The 20674-nt window shown below is 50.8% G+C and overlaps 1 protein-coding gene across 3 annotated transcripts in view; it reads right to left on the reverse strand.

Annotated features, from left to right (window-relative positions):
- BTBD9 (BTB domain containing 9) overlaps positions 1 to 20674 on the reverse strand; it is a 410047-nt gene that overhangs the window by 19036 nt on the left and 370337 nt on the right. For 2 of the 3 annotated variants that reach the window (XM_026482809.4, XM_048225847.2), the window contains exon 10: positions 5969 to 6047. The exons of the other annotated variant lie outside the window; for it this stretch is intronic. In XM_026482809.4, coding sequence (XP_026338594.1) covers positions 5969 to 6047 — 79 coding nt within the window. The remainder of the gene's footprint in view (positions 1 to 5968; positions 6048 to 20674) is intronic. 3 annotated transcript variants of the gene reach the window in all.

Genomic DNA, 20674 nt, shown 5'->3' on the forward strand with positions numbered 1-20674 from the left:
GGCACTTGGTACTGAGCTACCTCGTTTTTAAAAAGTGGGTGAGAATAGAATCTCCTTCACGTATGCCGGCTAGGTTGTGTAACGAGCCTCAAGGGTGTGCAGTAGGGCCTGGCGCTAGTAAGTGATCAGTAAACACAAGCCGCAATTGCAATTTACACTGAGAATAGCTGTCACTATGCGGGTCTTCAACTAGGGCACGCGGACGTATGTGGCATATGTACCTTTCCACGTACAAAAGCGTCTGGTTTCAGAAACTCCCCAGTGTGGCTGCAGAAGCCTGTCTTGGAGTACCACGGGCTCTTGACGGTGACAAACCGTAGTACTAAATCCTTGCCTTTGGTGGCTGATGATGCACGAGGGAGAGACGGATGGACAGACCGAACACTTCATTCACTCCCTCCGCCGACAGGTACTCCATGCGTACACGCACCAGGCCCATGCGAGGTGCCAGGGACACACAGATACATATGACAGCCCCCCTCCTCAGCTATGTCCATCCAGTGAGTGAGAAGGAAGCCTGAGAGCAGCCGACAGCCTGGCAATTCCCTCCACAGCTTTGGTTACTGACTTGGTAAAGGCTCTTGTGTGGGTTCCTGCAAGCAGGTCCCCAGTCTTTCCATACTGCAGACAGTTCATCCTTCCCACAGTCCTTCTGTCCTCCCAGGGGCTGTCTGTGTCCCTGAGCTCTCTGCCTACTGAAAACTCACTCCAGAACTTGCTCTCAAACCCAGGCTTCCATAGAAACCATAAAAAAGCCAAAATTAACAACAACGAAGAAAACCAACCCCCAACCCCAAAACAGGTGTAACTTCTGTTTCCTTTAGTACACGGACTGGGTTTCAGAGGTCCCCAGGCAGATCCCGTTCGGACCCGGTCTGATCTCTGAGGATGGAGGTGTGCGCCTCTGCGGCTCTGCTACGATCATTGCTGAAATGGGAGGGAAGGGGTTGGCGCGGGGCACCGCGTCCCAGCCGGCATGGCTCAGCCACGGTCACCCGGCGCAGCAGCCCTGGATCCGCCAGGACGTGCGTGGTGCCGGCCATGGGGCCCCGGTTCTACCCTTTCTCAGACATGAGAGGCTTGGAGAGGGGAGAAATGTCCGCCCCCTGGGCACTCAGACTGAGCAGCGGTTGAGGCAGATGGGCCACTGCGCTGGAATGAGACCAGCGTCACGCGCCTGAGGAAGCAGCCGAGGAGGACCCTTGTGGCTGCCGGCCCCAGGGAGTCAGACAAATGGAAGCAACTGAAGGAGGCAGGACGAGAGGGCGGCCGTGTCTGCCATCTAGTGCTCAGCGTGACAGGAAGACAAAGGAGGCCCTGCGGGCGCACAGGAGCCGAGCAGAAAGCCTCCGAGGGCGGAGGCGGCGGGCCGAGCCATGCGCGGGGCACTCGGGGCACGGGGCCCCTACGGCGCGGACGATGACAAAGCACATGCTGGCGGGGACGAAAGGAAGCCATTCTCGGGGCTGAGATAGGTGGCAAGGAGGATGCCAAGTACCCAAGGGGCCGGGGGTCACCGAAGGAAGTGGCGGGGTCTGTCAGGTAAGCATTAGGGAAATTTATCGACAGGGGTCATCAACGTAGCTAAAAAATGCACTGAATTTCTCGCTGCGGGCTCACGGAGGAAGATGAGAGACAGATGCCAGCAGCAGACAGACGCTTCCCAGAGGACAGGGATGAAATGCTGCAGGAAATCAGAAGCGTGCCAAAACAGGTGATCAAGAAATCTGAGCCTCCGCTGTGGCTGCGGCTGCTGTCACCCTAGAGCCCGATGGCAGGGAAGGGGGGACATCGGCACGCGGACACTGCACGTGGGCCTCGCCCACAGCAAGGCCTGGCCGCCGTGGCGGGACACACTCGTCTACGCTGGGCAAGGAACCCCAGGCTGTTTCAGCTTGGTGTGGGGTGGGGTGGGGCTCTGCTATTCCAGCAGCGGGCGGGATGTGGAAGTCGGGGTGGTTTCCAGCACCACCAGCGCACAGCTGCAGGTGGCCCCCCTCCCGCGGACACACGGTGCCGGCGCTTTCCACCTTCTGCCCAAATAGCCCAGCACCACCCCCTCCGAATGCTCTTCAAGTCACAGGCCCCCTGAGCGAGGCTCCCCTTGCCCCCCTCCCCAGCTCCTCTCTGGATGGGGCAGCACCTGCAGAAAACGGTCTTCCGTGGGGGATGTGGCAAAGTCATTCACCCACCGTTCTCTTTCTGTTACCCACACGTGCAGCTACAGTTCTTGAAATTACCGAAAGCCCTCGGTAACACTCGGTATCTGAGGGTCCTGGCTCTGACTCAACGAAGGCTGTGGACGTCACTTGGCAAACAAGCAGTGGCAGGCCGAGGAAACCCTGCCTCTCCCTCTACAACCCTCCCCTGTGAGAAAGCAGCCACCATGACCCCGATATTCTGATTGACGGTGGGGTTCTGGCTTCCATGGGACTAGAGATGGGGCTTGTCCTGGACCCCTCCTCCATTTTTGTGTCCTGACTGTGCCCCCAGCCTCCTTTCCCTGGCTAGCTGTGCCACACTCTCCTCTGGGGCTGCCTCCCCCAGGAGTCCTGCTTGACCAACCCTAGTCACCCCTCTTTCCTTAGTGCAACCTTGTGTCTCGCATCTCTGAACGCCACCACACCGATGGATACACACTCCCACTGTTCTCTGAGACAGGTGATGCTCTGTCCAAAATGCTGCCCCAGAAACTAGCGTGCTGCAGGAAAGAATGTTCTCTGAGCATTTGCTACATTCTTCTTTTTTTTTTTTTAAGATTTTATTTATTTATTTGACAGAGAGAGAGAGACAGCAAGAGAGGGAACACAAGCAAGGGGAGTGTGAGAGGGAGAAGCGGGCCTCCTGCCGAGCAAGGAGCCCGATGTCGGGCTCCCTGGGATCATGACCTGAGCCGAAGGCAGACGCTTAACGGCTGAGCCACCCAGGCGCCCCCGTTTGCTACGTTCCTGATTCCCAGGGAGACTCAGCACTTTTGTGCCTTCTTATGTGCTCTGGGAAAGACAGTTTGTGGGTCCTGCCTACTGATCCCGTTCATTATTTATTTTATGATTTAAGACGTTCCCCAGTTGGCAACACCACATTGAGGATTTCTTCCCCGAAGAAACCGGTCTTCATGTGGTCACTGAGGTGAGAGGGTGAGGGCTAAACTCTGGGAGACCCTCGTCAGATTGACCCCAGTGCTCCTTGGCCTTCTCTGACCTAGAATTGCTTCTGCTGGAATACCTAACTGCAGAATCCCATGGAAGAATTAAAGACAGAACAGTCTGGAGTTCTTTTCAATGTATTACATAAGAAATAAGCGACTGCAAATGAAAAATATTCAATTTTACCTTGATTTAGTATTATGTAAAGATAAATTGTTTTCCAATTTGGTACATGATAAACACATAACTTAATATAAATTTAAGTGGTAATAAAAATTGAGATTTATTGGCAAAATTTAAAAACAGGCTGAGTAATGTATGGAATTGTTGAATCACTATATTATACCCCTAAAACTAATATCATACTTTATGTTAACTATACCAGAATTATAATTTTTTTAAAAGAAAAAAATATGATTTAAAAATATGATGATATTTGGTTTGGGGCTCAAATATACATTAACATACAGATTAAAATTTACTTTCATTACCTCATCAAAAAAAGTGCTTTTTATGAACTAATGTTTACAGTTCTTTAATTTTATGCCTTAAAAAAATCTCAGTTTGTTTACTTTTATAATTTTCAGGTCTGTGAGATGAAGAGGTAAGAGAGAAAGTTTCAGGCTTCTGTTTATCAGCTCTTCTCTGCAAGAAACACATTGTAGGCATGTATCATTTTTGTTATAAATGAATAAAAAGGCAAAATGAATATAAATTATCACAGTATTTTCACTTTTTAAAATGCGTTTTGAAGCACCAAGAACACCTTGACGCGCTCTGGAGAACTCTGACCTGACAAACACGAATGCGTGAACCGGGCCAGCTACGTCATGGGCAGGGCTCAGCACAAAATGAAAATGTAGAGCCTCTTATTCAAAAAGCAGGAAAAAAGCTTTTTCTTTCCTCCCCCAGTTTCTTTCCTGTCCTGACACAGGGTTTTCCTTTGTGACTTCCTGCTGCAATGCGTTGGCCAGGGGAACTCCTCAGGCCAGGGCAGACCCTCATAGGCGCCCGGGGCCCTATCCTCGGACTCAGGTGAGATTCATACCAGACCCTGACCCTCCCTGCAAACGTGCGGGGCCCCCACAGGGAGTGGAGGGTGGCAGTGGTCATGGGGAGGCTAAAAAGGGGAGGCTGGGCAGGTCCAGGCACCAGGGGTCAGGGGGTGGGTGGCTGAGAACCTGTCCTGGGAAGGTCTGAGGGGGCAGAGGGGGGCCTGTGTGCGAGCTGAGGCTCCCAGCCCCTGGCGAATGCTCCGCTGTCCTATGCGGCTGCCCTTATAAAAACAAATTCATAGGTAAAATTATGAAGAATTTAAGATGGTGCTGGTGAGCATGAAACCCCAAGCACAGAGCCCCTTTTGGGTGTGGAGCCCCACGCAGCTGCCCTGGTCACATGCCCAGGACGTCAGTCCCAGACAGATCTGAGAAGAGCAGCTTAAGGTGAAAGTGCAGAGCGGTTACTATTTTGATGCCTTTCGTCTCCCTCTTGAGTTTCAGCCTTACTGTTCCTCCTGATTCCTGTCTTTAACTAGCAGTCCTTCAGAGGTTCGCACTAAACACACACGACTGCATAAAAAGCAAGGGCATGATAAGCAGATGAAGTCGACAGCGTGGCCATATGCTAGACACCAGTGTCTGGCCACTAGTGCTCACTCAACGCCCACTCAAAGAACAGAAGAGGTAAGTAGTTAACTTACAGGTGACTGGCACTAGTCTCACCTTAAATGGTGTGCGTGAATGCCCAGGTGCCTTCGTAAGCCCACTGGGAATACAGGCTATCGAGGGGAGGACAGTCCTGGTATGTCTGGCTCAGTCCTGGTTTATACTTGCTGTCCCGGTATAATTATTAATAGTGCCCTCCCTCACACTCAGATGTCCTGGTTTCTCGATTCACCGAGGACACTGTCTTCTCTTTTTTTTTTTCCCATTTATTTTTAATATTTTTAAAAGATTTTATTTATTTGAGAGAGAGAGAAAGCACGCGAGCACAAGCAGGGAGAGGGGCAGAGGGAGAGAGAGAATCTTAAGCAGGCTTCATGCCCAGTGCAGAGCCTGACGCAGGGCTCAATCCCACGAGCCTGAGATCATGACCTGAGCCGAGATCAAGAGTCAGATGCTTAGAGCCACCCAGGCGCCCCCTGTCCTCTCTTCTGATCCAGAGGAACCCAGTGCATTTCTCTGGGGCCATTTACATTCCGGAGAAAACAGCATGGCAATGGTTGAGGCGCAGGCCCTTCACCTGACTGCTGCCCTCAAAATAGGGGAAAACAATCCGTCCACTCTCCCCTCGTTAAATCCCAAAGTAAACATCTACAAACGGCATGGTCCACTGGAATGATCCGGGCCTGGATGCCGGGGGAGGAACAGGCCCAGTCATAAACATTTCTCTGCAGCCTGGCATAGGATGGAAGAGACAGAGAAAGCCAGCGATCGTCTGCCACAGCGACCCCGTGGGGCTGAGGTTCCTTAAACACCATGTTCACAGGGCCAAGGGACCTCTGAAATAGCTGTTGTCTGGAGGACGGAAGACTCTGAGGACAGGGTGTGTGACCTCTCAAGGTCTCTGTGGTTGCCGATTCCACAGGGACGCTGGTGGGAGTAAGCAAAGCCATAGGAGTTGGCTTTCATTTCCTAGTGAAGAGGCATCTAGAAATGATGATGATATCCCCCCTGTGTAAGAGCAGGCCTTTCCTCTGTACCAAGCTGTCTGAACAGCAGGCCATGAGCGGGGAGAACAAACAGCTCCACGTAGCTCGGGATGCAGCATTTACCTGTACGTCGCGAAACAGCACGGCGTCGCCCCCGAGCAGAGACCCTTACCTCATTTGCTGTGTTGTGCGTTCCCACGATTCGGATGAAGGAGGCGGGCTGTCTTTCAAAAGTTACAGACTGCCAGGACCTGTGAGAGGAAGCACAACCGTGTGCCCAGTTAGAAGGTACCGGTAGCCCGGCCAGCAGCGCAGGCGGGACGAGCTAGATGCTGCGGACGGAGCGCTCCTGTCCTCCACCCTCAGGAGGCCTGCGACAGGACGGACGGGGGAACAGGACGGGGCTCCACCTCGCGTGTCTGAGGGAGGCGGTCAGCACCTAGGTCCCCACTCAGAGCGCTTCTACCTTCTGCGAGGGCAGCCGGGAGCCCCCAGAGCTTCCCATAAGCAGGCACACAGTACAGTCCGAGTTCACACTGCGACAGGAGCGTGGCCAAAGAGAAAAGTGATCAGGTTGATGGGGGTTCATACAATACATTCCCTCACCTGAGAAACGGGCCCACCTCAGGGGGCTATTGGCTGAATGGGTGTGCGTCTGAGAGGCGTGGGGGGTTCTGGGAGGAGAGTTCTGAACCAGAGCAGGAATGTGGCCTGGGCGGGGCAGGGCAAGGGGAGGGAGAAGTGGGGGTCTCTCACTGCCGTGTGAACCCTAGACTCTTCTGTCTGAACCTGCCCCATGCAGGGGATGGCACCTGGGGAAGAAGAGGAGGTTTCTCCACAGGGCCTCCCCTTTACCGCTTCTAAAAGCACCCCCCGCCCCCAGGGCTTATTCTCAGGACCAGCCAGACTCTGGGTGGGCTCAAAAGCCAGCTCATTTAAAGCCCAGCCAAGCAGGCCATAAACAGCCCTGGAGAGGAGGAGCTCCGCTCTTGGTTTAACGCTCCCGGCTCATCAGAATGCGCTGGAGGAGAGCACAGCACCCACGACTGTAAACTCCAATAATATTTTCTGTAATAAATGTGAGGAGTTCACAGTTGTTGCCGTCCCTCCTCCGCTCACACAGTGGAAATGCCAGCTGCTGGGAAGCTGTTTCCTGTAATTGTCTAATTACCAAGTAATGCTACCAAGGAAAATATATGTATTTGTGGTTTGTTTTCTCCCCCTTCGGTTTCAGGTGTTCCATCTTCTCTCTCTCTCTCTGAGCCTCCCACTGAGACTGATTCACTGCTGCCTGGACACCCAGGCCCCTTAAGGTCATTAAAAAGTCATTACCATCCTGTGTGCAAAGTCTGTGCTTCTGAAAGCAGTTTTCTGGAAACTGCATAAGAAAAATCACTCTCTTTGTAAAAATGCCATTATTCATATATGGAGGTGATGCCATCTGACCATCCCCAGAGCCTGCACTCCTGGCCCATTTTCTCGGTGGGGGACTGTTTTGCTCCCAGACCCACACAGCTCCCTTGGGGCGTCTGCTGGGTGGGATGCAGCCTGCGGGCTGGGGCAGGCCTACAAGGGAGGCCCTGTGGGGCTTCGACCCTGGGCCTGCGCTCCCATAGGCCTGTCACTCCTGAGCCAGGCTGTGTGGCTGACAGATGGGCATCCTCCCGCCGGCAGGTCAAGGGAAGTGAGAGGTCCACGCTGCGTGGGGCAGCAGACGCCCATCCCCACTCCTAAGGGAAGCTACGGCACACCAAGGCTGGGCCACCGCCTGCGTCTCAGGAAAGGGAGACGCAGCCAGGTCAAGTGACAGCAGCCACTGACAACTATCATGTTCAAGTCAGCTTCACAAAAGGACTGGGGTGCAGAGGGGCTGGGAGCGGCGGAGGTGGAGGCCGTGTTCTTAGATTTCTAGCTGCGGGCCTCTCCAGAAAATCTTCGAGAGCTTCCGGACACGAAGGTCCGACTCGGCACCTGTAAGCTAGTGATGCTCAACGTGCCCACGGCTCCGAGGGCGCAGGCGGGTCCGAATCAGGCCTCCTGACGTCCGGCACCTGCTCCCCCCACAACACGGCCGGGAACCCAAGGCAGCGAAGGAAGGGAGGTCTGGCCGGGCGTGGCCGCCTCCGCCCCTCGCCTGTGCTTGGGGACGCGGGGCGGCTGGGCAGCAGCCTGAGCAGGAGGGAGCACTTGTGGAGTGATAAGATCAGAAGGCCTCAATGTAATACCAGTCCTCCATTACGCTGCATTAATATCTGATCACATTAGAGTTCATTTTCACTAACACAGCCTGAGACTTGAAAGATGATTTCATTTTCAGCAAAACTGGATATCAGTAGGAAGGGGCGCAGGTTAGGATGAGGTAATGGGCATCTGTCCCTCCCCAAATATCAGATCCCATTTGCCCTCAACTTCTTCCAAACCACTTTACATGCTGCTCGATGGGGAATCGATAAGGTGGCACCGAAGTCCACGTCGGGGCCACATGTGCAATCACCGCGCGACTCGAGGATCTCTCGGCAACAGGACACTACCGCCATCAGTCCCCGCGAGGCTCCACTGCCATTTTTATTGAGCTTTCCTGAGAGCTGTATAAACTATCCCTCCTCACCAAGCCCCCTGAATCCCTTCCTTAGTAGCTAACACGCCCAGGAAGACGACGGAGCTGCAGGGGCACAGCACCCACCTGGGTCACGGCCAAGACTGGGTGATGGGAGCAAGTGTCTGAACGGGAGCAACGGGTGTCAACAATATGTGTGGTCTGTCTTTGAGCACTTACGACAAAACAGGAAGCCCCACCCGCACTGAAGTCCCAAGCCTGGCACTGGAGGCTGTGCTCCCCTCTCCTGAGCTCCAGTCTCCTCTGTCCAATGCTGTCACCGAAGAGCCCCTCGAGGGAGGTCCCAAGTCCAGGAGACCGTAAATGCGGACCTATACACACATGTTCAGAGAGAGGTATCGACATAGGCATGGTGGCCAAAAGGCGATCAAGATTTTAGCTTTGGATGAAAGAATGTCCAGAGACATGTACTAGACTTTTGTACTTCTCTTTGCTGTCTGAATTTGGTAGAATGTGTATTTAAGTATTTTCTTAAAAGTACCTATCTTGCCTACTGCTCAAGGCTTTAATACAGACCATGAACTAGGGGTGGTTTGGCACATTGGTTGACACCACGGGCTCTGGGTTAGAATCTCAGTTTTGCCCTTTTCCCAGCTCGGTGACCTTAAGCATGCTGCTTAACCTCTCTGGGCTTCAGTCTCCTCATCTGTAAAATGAAGACAATAAAATATCTAACTTTTTTTGGTGACGATTAGATACATAACAAATATAAAACATCGAGAACAAAGTGCTAGCTGCTGAAGTACTAAAAAATAAAAGATGGCCTTGTTATCACTATTACAAGTACCATTCAGCCAAACGAATCTGGGTAAGACACACGGCTTCCTGGCCTCATCTGTGAGTCAGTTTGCTAGTATGTGATTTACCGACTACAGCACGGGCTCCTAGGGGCACCCAAGGCACTCCCATCAGCACCCATTTCTTGGAGGCAGACAAGGCAGCTGGAATCTGGAGGAATTAAGCAAGCACTTATTGAAATACTCCCGAGCCCGGCACCCAAGTGTTATGGGGGAGTGTAAAACATAGTGCTTGCCCTTCTGAGGCTTATAGTCTCTCTGGGGAGACCAGCTATCCTTTCAGGAACTAAGTAGAGAGCAATGTCAGCAGTACCTTGGTCCCAACTCACTAACTGGTGGTGTTCCAAAGCTTCCCTTGTAATTGGTTGTTTGAAGCTTGGAAGCAATTTTTCTGGAGAAAAAAGTTCTAAATTTCGATTGGGTTGCCACCCATAAAACTCAATTTAACCCATAACGAGGCTGAAATACATATATATATGTATATATATATGAAGTAACAAATAAAAAAGGTAGAAAATGATGTTGTTGCCATAGTAGTGATTCAACAAGCCAGGAACACAAGAGCTCCGGAACAGTCTCTCTAAAGCTGCTGCTGAGGAATGAGGATCAAGCAGTGTCATGAGCATAAATGCAGGGCCATGTGGTTGGACTAGGGCAGGTGGTCTGTCAAGGAGTGAAAAAACGGGCCGGAGCTGTCCCTCTGCAGACCACCACCGTGAGGCTTACAAAGTGCGTCCCAATCACGATCTCGCACGTTTGGTCCCCAGCAATCTGTCAGGGAGCTCGGCCGCCCGTCGGAATCCCATTTCTGAGGTGCGACACTAAGGCAGAAAGAGAAGTCACGTGTCCACATTCCAGCGCCACCCAGATCGCACAACTGTGGGGGCTCTTTCCAGCCAAGGGCACAGTGAGGAGCTTTCCGATGGAGAGGCTGGGGCTCTGTCTCCTGGACAGAGACAGGACTCGTCCCTGGCCCCTGGGTCCTGGGGTCTTACAGCGCCTCACTGGCGTGCTGGCGTCATGACTCCCGCCGGGGGACCACACAGGCGAGCGGACCGCAAGCTGCCCCCTGGCCTGTGCTGGCTGGGTCCCTGCAGCCTCAGGTCCCGGTGTGCCACGGGGGTGAAGCGGTTGTGGGGTTTCCACGAGAAAACCGTGCCTGGCACGTGGTGAAAGTGCACGTTGGCTACTATTCTATCTTTACAGTCACACATATGGAAACGCGGGGGAGAGAAGAGGCTCGGCAGGTGCTCCCCCTCCACCGAGAGCGTGCAGAGATGGACACACATATGGTTGTATTAAAAAGCAAATCAGGGGACGACATGTACACTGTGGAGCCACATACACAGCCGCACATGTGACTCACGAGAACACGCACGCTCACAAAACATGTGTAAATATTCTGGAAGGAGATGTGCTGAATTCACGACACTGGCAGTCTCTGAGGAGAGCGTGAGGAATGGGTTTGCTGATGGAGAACAAAGGAGGCTTCAACATTAACTGGAATGTTTTATTTCTTTGATTAAAATAAAAAAGACGACGTGTACGTGAAAAATATTAACTACAGTCAATTGTGGGGATGAGCATGTGAGTGAATGTTGAAACACTTCCTATTCTTGCCTGCATTTTAAACAGTTCTTGAAATAAATTAAAAAAGAGGGAGAAGAAAGGCATTAAAATGGTGTCTGTGTTCATGTGAGAAAGAATGTGCCAGGTGGAAGTAACCAAACCGCCAGTATGAAACTTAGGAGGCCGGGGGGGTCAGCCCCTCGACGGGCACGTGCATTGGCCAGGTGGTGCCGCCGGCTCCGGACAAGTGCGTCTTTTGGGAAGTGCGCAGAGGACAGGAGAGCTGCTGGCTGGGGGAGGGGTGCAGCCACCATCCATAAGCGCAGGGCTTGTGTGAGTGGCTCTGGTGACAAGGGCCCCCGGAGAAAGGAAGGAAGGCAGCGGGGCTCAGCTGAGATTGGCTTTCCATCCTCAGCCTCGTCCTGACTTCTCTGGGGATCCTGTAAATCCTGTACCAATGGTGCGTGATCTTTTTAGTTCTGGAAAATTATGTGACTCTGCTGCCTATGCTATGAAGAGAATGCCAGTGTCAGGATTCTTCTGGAGCAGACCTGGTGAACACTGGGGAGATGGCCAAGGCCAGACGGGCAGTTAAACAGGGCAAACTGATCATGGGTTCATCTTTGCTCCCTCCAATGAAACAGCAGTAAGGAAATCTAATATATGCTTTGTATCAAATACTTGTGTTCTAACACACACACACACACACACACACACACACACACACACCCCAAACAGATTCACACTACGCGACCCTAGAAAGTCTCACGTCATTTGAAGGCAGGGGTGTACAGGGGGCTGACCTATGAGGACTGGTTGAAAGCAGGTGAAAAGAGCAGATGGATCCCCCTCCCCCACATCCCCCTCTCTTTCTTCCTGCACAGCGGGAATGAGCCCTCTCCCATCTCGGCAGGAGACAGGATTTCACTCTGGAGCGCCTGAACAGAGAGGGGCACGAGGAGGCACAGCAGAGGGTGGGAACCTGTTGGGGCTGAGACTAAGGAATTACACAGAAGTGAGTATCTCAGATGGTGAGACTTCCAGTCCCCTACCCTCCCCCTTGGCTTTCAGACCACTGTGATCCAGGCTTAACCCCCAGGCAGAAGACTGGAGGGTCCCATGGAGGCTCTGACCAGCCCAAGAGGTACTGATGCACCTTCTTTCCCTCTGGTTTCCGTAAATATTTATCCAGTGCTTACTATGGAGTGGGCCCAATTTTAGACTCTGCCCTCAAGAAGCTTACATTCTCAGGGGAGAGAGAGGGACAAAAAAATATAGGACTAAATAGGAAAATATAGCAGTGCAAGTAGATTGAGACAGGCACACTGCTTTTAGATACCATATTTAAGGAGGTTCTCTCTGGTAAGTGACAACTGAGCTAAGACCTACACCAACAGAAGAAATGGCCATGTGGATCTGGAAAAGCGTTTCAGGAGAAGAAACAGATCTGCTGGATCTGAAGGAGCAGGCAGGGGTCTCCCAATGAAATGCCCAAAGACCAGTCTGATAACCTTGTAGGAAGTCCACAAACACGCCCTCCTACACAAAACTTCCAACCAGCTTTCTCAGTGCCTAACGTCTGAAGGTGAACAGCCAGTCAAGGGGCACAAAGGACCCTAACATGAAAAATAGAGACCAAAAGCAAATAGAAAAGAAGAATAATTCAGAAGATAGAGTTATAATTCAGTAGACAGAATAAAACCTCAGGAAGCAAAACCCTTATACTCTGTCAGAAAGATGAAAGAATTATTACACTCTTGAAATAAGAATAAAATGATATGAAGAAGGGATATTCAGAATAAGAAATTGCTCTTGTCAATTAAAACTATGAATTGAAATCAATAATTCAACACAACAGAAGCTTAAGTTGAGGAAATTTTGTAGAACATCAAACAAGATGGCTAAGATAGAAAATAGAAGAAAAAGGATAAGAAAATGAGAGGACCCAACTAAGAGGTCCACTATCCAATTAGTAGATGTCCCAGGAAAAAAGAGCAGAGAAGATATGAGATATCTAACTGTCAAAGTAAAAACACACACCTTCCCATACGTGAAGGACATAAGTTCCTAAGTTACAGAGGCCGCTGAGCGGCCACTACGATAAGAAGACAAAACATATTATTGAGAAACTTTAGAAGATCTAAATGTTTCTGCATGGGGCAAAAGCAAGTCAACATAAAGGTGAGGGAACCAAAATTGCATGAGATTTTTCAACAGTGACACTGGGAGTGAGGAGATAACAGAGCCCTTCTTTCTAAATGTTGAGGGAAAAGTTAGTCCCAGCCAGCGGACTATTCCCAGCCCAGTCAATATTTGGATAGAATAAAGAAACTTCAATTCAGGCATAGATCTGAAAAAATTTACCTTCAGTGCATTCACTAGAAGCTTCCAGAAAATGTGCTCCACCACTAATAGAGAATTAAACTACGGCAAAGAAAGTTATAGGATCCACAAAGAGAGGATCTGACAGAACAGATGTGAGGGGAATTTCCTGGAGGGTGGGCAGGGAGAGTGGAAGATGGGAGCCTACTGAGGCCTAGGGCAACTAGCTCTGCGATGGAGGGAAGGCAGGGCTCCAGGAGGAAAACCAAATTACCAGAAGTATTAGACCAGCCTGAGGGGATTTCTGTGGGTCTGACAAAAATAAGTGATATGTGCCTAGAAAATTAATGAATGGCATATATAGAAAAGTAAGTAATGTTTAACTCCAGGAAAAACAAATGATACTAAAAGGAATGGTGATCTTAGCAAACTACATGGCTTAGCTCTGAACACTAGTTACGTAGTCGTGCTAATGCTCACAATAAATGATAAAAGCTGCGATTGAACTGGAGGGGGAGGAGTGGGGAGGGAGAGAAGTATACTCAGGAGAGGGGGAAGGGTCTCTAAGGCAGGAACGTATTTGCCTTAAAACCTAAAAGTCTGATCACGTGTTATGTGGGACAAGTCGGGGGACACAGGCACTTTCACACAGGGCAGGTGCAAACTGACTTAGCCAACTAGCAACACTTTGAATATACACACCCTGAGCGCAGAGCTAGCAATTCCTCTCACGTCACGGCAGCTGTGACACGCCCACAGCGCGGGCAACACAGCGGGAGTAAGACTGCGTTGCAGCACCGTTTGAAGAGCAAGAGAATCCAGACAACCTAACGCTCCTCACACGAGGGACTGGTTAAGTAAATTATGGTCCATCTCTAGCCCTGTGATGAAGGCCTATGCAGCTGGAGAGAGGGAGGGAGGGGGAGAGAGGGAGGGAGAAGTTCTAGAAATCTCCAAGGTATAGAGAAATCTGTATTAAGAAAATGGGGAGAATCCACATAGTCATTTATGTATAATCTCTGGAGGAAGAGGTGGTGGGTGATCGACAAATTTCACTGTCCTTAGTTTTTAATTTTTAAGCCATATTAAAGGTATTTCCTCTGAACGTACTAACTTTTCCAAACATTAAAAAATTGTTAAAGAGAAGGAGGGAAGGCAGCTGCCCCTGCGGAGTGGGCCTGGGGGGAGGGAAGGGTGAAGCAGGGGACTCCAGCTTTTTGTTAATGAGGCTCCTGCTTCTACTTGGCTTTTATAACAATGTCCCTGTATAACTTTGATAACAATTTAAAAATTCAGAAGGTGAAAAATAAAAGCAGAGCCAGAGGAGGAGACAGGCCTATGGTGATGAGGAATGGAAAGGGTATGTGGGGGGAGCGGATTTATTTACAACCTTCGGGAGCAGGGCTGGGAGGCAAACAGGAGCCTTCCCAAGAAAGGATTCTCGCAGAGGAAGGGGACATTAAAGGCCGTGCCCTATCAACTGAGCTGCTGCGGTGACAGCGGCGCCCGCTCAGAGCTGTGTGGCGCTGAGACGCGACAGGTATTAGAGGCCTTGAGTAAGCCTCCAGACTCGCCCAAAGATCCCTCTGACAGTTCTTTAGGAGTGAGGACCGCACAGCTGCCCGCCGTCCCTCCGAGTGCTGCTCTCACCGTCTGCCTTGCAGCTGCGACAGGCCGAGGACACCAGCGTCGTAAAACTGTGCTCTGGACCGGGCCTGTGAGGTCCGGGGCATCTCCCACAGCACTGGCTGAGGCGGGGATTCCGGGGTCGTAACAGGCCCTAAACCGGGCCCTGTGTGTCCTTCCCCAGCGGCTCCCAGCCTGGCACATGCTGGGCCCCCTCCCTCGCCCCAGAGGCAGAGTGACCCCGTGTCCTAGCAGCAGAGAGGCAGGGTCAGCCCAGATCCTCATTAACCCCCCTTCCGAAGGGCTCCCTGGTCCCCAGATCCCTGACCCAGGTCTGAAGGCAAGGCTCAGCGCAGGGCAGGTCGAATCTGGCCCCTGTGAGGAAGTTCTTTTGTCCTGCAGGACGCTTAACTGGATTTCATAGCTGTGTTGCTGCCCCGACTTACAGGGAACTCTGGGCTCGCTCCATTTACCCTGTCTGTCTCTCCATTCAACAACTATTTACGGAGAGCCCTCTACACGCCAGGCTGAGGAAAAACACTGCCAAGTTAGTGGAACCTGACTGCAGGTCCCACAGAGGTGGCGGGAAAACAGATTGCAAGGAGCCCCTGGGAGTAGTGACCATTTAGTCACACGCTGATCAGCCAAATGCTTCCTGAGATCAAAGGTCACACAGGGGAGGCTCAGAAGACATATTTTTGTTGGTTTCCTGAGTATTTTTAAAATTTTGAGTTAGGTCCCACTTAAAAATTGGGAGATTTTACATAAAAATACAAACAGGTTTGTACAAATAGGTGTCTCTTGGAAACCTGAAGATCTGGTATCCTTGGATCCTTTTCTGCAAAGACAATACTGTCTACAGCTCAGGTGAGTGAGACAGACCCAGGCCATCGAGCTTCTGGTGGTTTCCATCACTCCCTGGAGCCTCCCCTGGCCTGCTATGCTCACTCACATCACCCACCTGGCTCAAGGAGGCTGCCAGGTTTCTATCCCAGCCTTAGAGAGAGTTCAGGCAGTGCTAAATGGAGCAAATTAACTCTTGTACAGGAATCACACCACCTCAAAATTCTTTGGGAACCTAGCGCCAGGAAAGATATACAAATTATGTTTCATTAACAACAACAACAAAAATCTGGGGTGCCTGGCTGGCTCGGTCGGTGGAGCTTGCAACTCTTGATCTTGGGGTTGTGAGTTCGAGCCCCAGCTTGGGTGTACAGATTACTTAGAAATAAAATCTTTAAAAAAAATCAATTCTCTTACACGGTTTTCTTCTTGGCCTTGAGACTGGTACAACAGGTTTGTGGAAGCACAGAACAGCTGATACAGTCTTCAGTCACTGCTGTTTGCCCTCCCCTTGGCTATGGTTGGCAGGAGGTTATTCTGCAGACCTTCTAAACATTCCCATTCCCAGGCCACACCCCAGACCAGTTAAATTCAGAATCTCTGGGGGTGGGCCCTACATGAGTCCTGGAGGCGGAGCCCTTACCCTGACTGGCGATGGTGGGGTGGGGAGCAGCCTGCTGGGACAGATGTGTGTCATCTACCGTCCTAATTATAGTCCGGATCAGCCGTGCCCTGGGCTCCTCCTGCCTCTGAGACTTCTGGACCTATGTGGGCACTTTATGTTTTCTGGCCGCTCTGGTGAATGCACTTGCATTTGCTGCTCTAACATGAGCCGGTCCCTGCTCCTAGCGTAATTTCCCCTTTAAGAGGAGTTTCTCTCAAAGAAAGGGTCAGGACCCTCCCGCCAGCTCCTCATAAGAGCCCAGCTGAAAGCTTCTAACCCTGTGGCAGCCACAGGAAGGTTCGTTCCTGGGGACATTCGTAGCGTGTTCAAATGAGTATGTGTGGGAGCAGAGGGGAGAGGGGCTGTTTTAATCCTCTGCATCTCACTCGGCCCCCCACCCCCACGCCCCCCCCTCCGGTGCCATCCACTCCCCGCCACCGAGGCTCCCTGATTCCCCCAAGGGGGTGCATGCTAATTGATGATTAGCATTCCAAAGCCTGGCTTACATCCTGCTAGCCCGTCACATTTAATTACATTTTAACTATATTCGTCTTCGATAATAGCACGAACATAATTTAGATAATTATCTCTCTCTCTCTTATTCTCTGACTCTGTCTGTCTCACTTAGAGCTCCTTGCAACAAAAATCGCTTTCTCGGCTCAAACACATAAGCAGACTCTGGGGCCAAGTGCTTCTCTCTTGCAGCAGCAGCTGCTAGAAACACAATGACTTTGAGTAGTGTGAAGAAAAAAAAAGAAAATGCATGTTTCTTCCTGCCTCTGTATTCATGTTTGTACACAACTGGTGGTGGGAGTTGGGGTGTGTGTGCGTGCACGTGCGGGCACACACACGTTTGCGTCTGGGCAAGAGCTTTTGTGTGGTATAGCAACAGGGGAGGTCTGGTCAATCAAATTAGTGTCTATAAAGCACCCTCTTGGTCTGGCATTTATTTCTTCCAAGGCTTAATGGTTTCCCTCGCAAATTTAAACTCGGCTGAAACAGTTCTAAATGTCTGGGAAGTCTTTTGAAGAGATGTGTTCTTTCTAATAGGGTTTCTGTCACACTTGGATCTTATAATTAATGACCTTTGCCCTTGTCTATTATCTGCCTCCTCCAAGAGCCCATCAGGTACAAGAGGGAAATGTGGGGTTCCTCCAAGGGAAAGTGTGTCTCAAGCCTACTAATAAGACAGCGTCTGGAGTCCCTATGGACCCTCCCGAACACCAACTGGGTCACTAGCCATCCCAGTTCCTGCCCCAGTAACTCCCCTCCCCTCCCCACTGAGAGCACAACGTCTTCGTCAGGAGCTCCGTTAGCTTTTCTGGTGAGGCCAGATATAGCTGAGCATTTTGGGTAGGAAGATTTTATGTTACAAAGTTCACACCACTAGGATTCTTGAGCCCAAGGGAATAAGAAATGGGTTCAGAAATAGTTACTATCCAAGATAATCCTGCTCAAAGTTTAGAGATCCAGAGCCTGCAAGAACTTCAACAAACCAATTCAGAAGACGCAACATGGAGACAGGAAGTCCTTACTCTCAAACACTCCAGGTTCTGTCCATTTCCTTGGAATTCTCAAAGGCTCCAATAAATATAAGATTTTGTATAAAAAATTCACCTTGTCTGATATCTTCAAATTCATTATTCGTATGGTTCTAGACCCACGTCAGAGACAAAAACTCTTTTCTTCCCTTTGAAGAATAAACACCACCAAGCAGTCCCTGCACTGGTGAGGGACAGGCAGGAAGAAGCTGAACAGAAGAGTGGTTGTGTAGTTAGCAAATACACGGACTCTCGCTGCCGCGTGTTTGGGAGACCAAAATTCCTAGCTCGCTCTGGAAATAAAGACCCAGACCAGACTTCAGAAGCCAGCAGAGGAGTCTAGACCAAAACTTTGCTATCACTGTGTTGAGTCCACCAACTGACCGTTCTAATGTGACTGGGCCCACTACTGGCTCATGTGCAGAAGGGACGTCAGCAAAATGCTGATTCTGGCCACTGAGTGGTAACTCTTGGTCCACCAGAGAAATCAGAAACATCAACGTGGAGACTCGGAAAGGCTCCTGTCCTTGGTGATGCTACAGAGGAGGTCAGGAGTGGCCCTCCCTCGGAGGTGGGGCGGGTGGAAGTACTCTCCACCTACGGCCTAGGTTCTGGGCTGTTCACCTCTCGGTTCTGGCAACTGGGGAGAATGATCTGGCCGGGGCTGAGGTTTCACGTGCTGTGAAGTTCCTGTCCAGAATACACTGGAGTACTGTCGGCCAGGCCTGTGGTGGGCGTGAGGGGACACACTGCTCCCTCAAGACCCTGCACAGGCTCCGAGTACCATAACTTGCTCCATATTGTTCGGTAGGGATGTTCCTACTTTTGACTGGTGCCCAGCTCAGGTGCTTGGGAATTCTGCTGAAATTTGCCTGGAACAGAACAACCACCTGGGTCTAGGCCTCCACTGGATGGATAGGTGGGTGGGTGGGCAGCTCGGTCCCACTTTCTGCCAGTAGGTAGCTCTAGAGGCTGATGGGGGGAGGGCACATTCAGTTTGCTCTTCCCCAGAGGATTCCCTGCCCCTGGCAAGTACAATGCTCCACAGAATTACTGATTTAATGACACAGGTGGCTTCTTCCAGCCTGTGCGGAGAGCAGGCCTGCTCTGAAAAGGCTGCTGCCTCTGAGGAGAGCGCCACTCCTCCTTGGCTCTGCGTGACTGTCCAACCTTCGCCTCCGTCTCTCCCCCAGAAGCTCGCTCCCTCTGAGATGGGCGCTGGGAATGTGAGGACCACGCCTGGGAAGGAGCCAATTTTCAAATGTTAAGAATTTGGCAATTTTGTTTCCTAGTGTTTTAAATACTGAAAGGATTTAAACACAATGAGGACTAAATGGCCCTGAATTTCAGGTTTTAAAAAGGGCTGCTTTTATGGAAATTCACGCCAAATGCCTGTGCAGAACAAACCCCCCACCCTACCTCAGAAACCCACCACAGCACACACACCTAAGCACCGGTGGCCCTCTGGAAGGGCTGCCAGACATTCTCGGAATCAAATCTGACCAATTTCATAACTAAAAATTACACTAAGCTCCTGCGGGTATTCCAGATCTGATGACATGCCAAATTCGTTCAGCACCTAACACCGGGGAGATATTCAGTGAAAACTTAAAAATAGACTCTCCCTCTCTAGCCATTAAGGGCCTGATATTTGCAGCTGAACAGGTAAGAAATTGGGGGCACTGGGGAGAGCTTTAAAAATCTCCAGAGTACGAAAAAATGTTTCTCTATGATGAAAACAATCGCTCTTCGCACGGAGCCGCCCAAGATTAGCCTCGAGCCACTGAACACACTGGAATCGCTGATAGGAGTTCCACAATAAAAAGGTGACGAGTGTTTCCGGCAGGCCCCATAAAGGCCCTTTCTGGAATTTGCATAAATTGCTGCATTCAACACAATTAAAGCTGATGTAAGGCGGTATGGTGCACGTAACAACCTTTCTTCTGGGACATTTTCTGTTAATAAAAAAGTGGAACTTAAAAAAAATAATTTCTCTCTCCTTTCAAACACTTTCTTGATAAAAAGTCACCCCCCCCCCCCCCCGCCCCAACTTGGTGTCGATGAATTTCTGGGCGTGTGCTCTGTTGCAGGCAGGCCCTTGGCTGTCCTGGTTCTAAGTCTCTCTCTGACAGCGTCCCCAAACGCATGACCGCATGCTGGCTGAGAACTCCCCTCAGTGACGCTGCTCTGCTCATCTCGGTGCCTTCAGGCCGCCGGCGTGCGGGAGGGAAGGACGCGGCCCTGGCTCCCTGTGAGCTCACAGAGCATGGCGGCCAACGCGACGGGACAGGAGACGACCAGGGCATATGTGAAGTACGTAAATTAGGTTAAGTAATCTATGACACAGAAATCAGCCGCCAAGATGGGTAGAGGGACTTAGCTGGGCAAGGAGAGCGCTTGGAGGTCTGGCAGGCCGGGAGATCTGGTCAGATCATTTTATTAGCCATAGGCGCCAAGTCAGGATCAAAATGATAGGACCAAAACACATGGGAGGCATCTCGCTCTCTGTGATGAATCCAGATTCCCCTCAGGCCAGCAGCCTCAGAGATACCCTCCTGATATTTTGTAAACCCAGGGTTCGTGTGTACACAGGTGTGTGTGTGTGTGTGTGTGTGTGTGTGTGTGTGTGCTTCCGCACACGGGGAAGCAGTGCATTTCCTAACACCTGCTTTGAATTTTATTCATGCCCCAAGGCTAAGACATCAAACAATGACTTCTTTACTACTTCATAGTAAACAAGCAGTATGAGACACACACAAAAATACGGCTTCCTCTCAGGTCGTGTTTCAATCTACCCCTAGTTATTCGCTGTGCTGGTCCCCGGCCCTGAGGGTTTTGCAGGGTTGAGAAAGATGCCAAGAAGTCAGATTGCATTCAACAAGGTTAAAAGTTATCCTTG

The sequence above is a fragment of the Ursus arctos genome, unplaced genomic scaffold (genome assembly GCF_023065955.2).
Source record: "Ursus arctos isolate Adak ecotype North America unplaced genomic scaffold, UrsArc2.0 scaffold_31, whole genome shotgun sequence".
In the NCBI taxonomy this organism is placed as follows: domain Eukaryota; kingdom Metazoa; phylum Chordata; class Mammalia; order Carnivora; family Ursidae; genus Ursus; species Ursus arctos.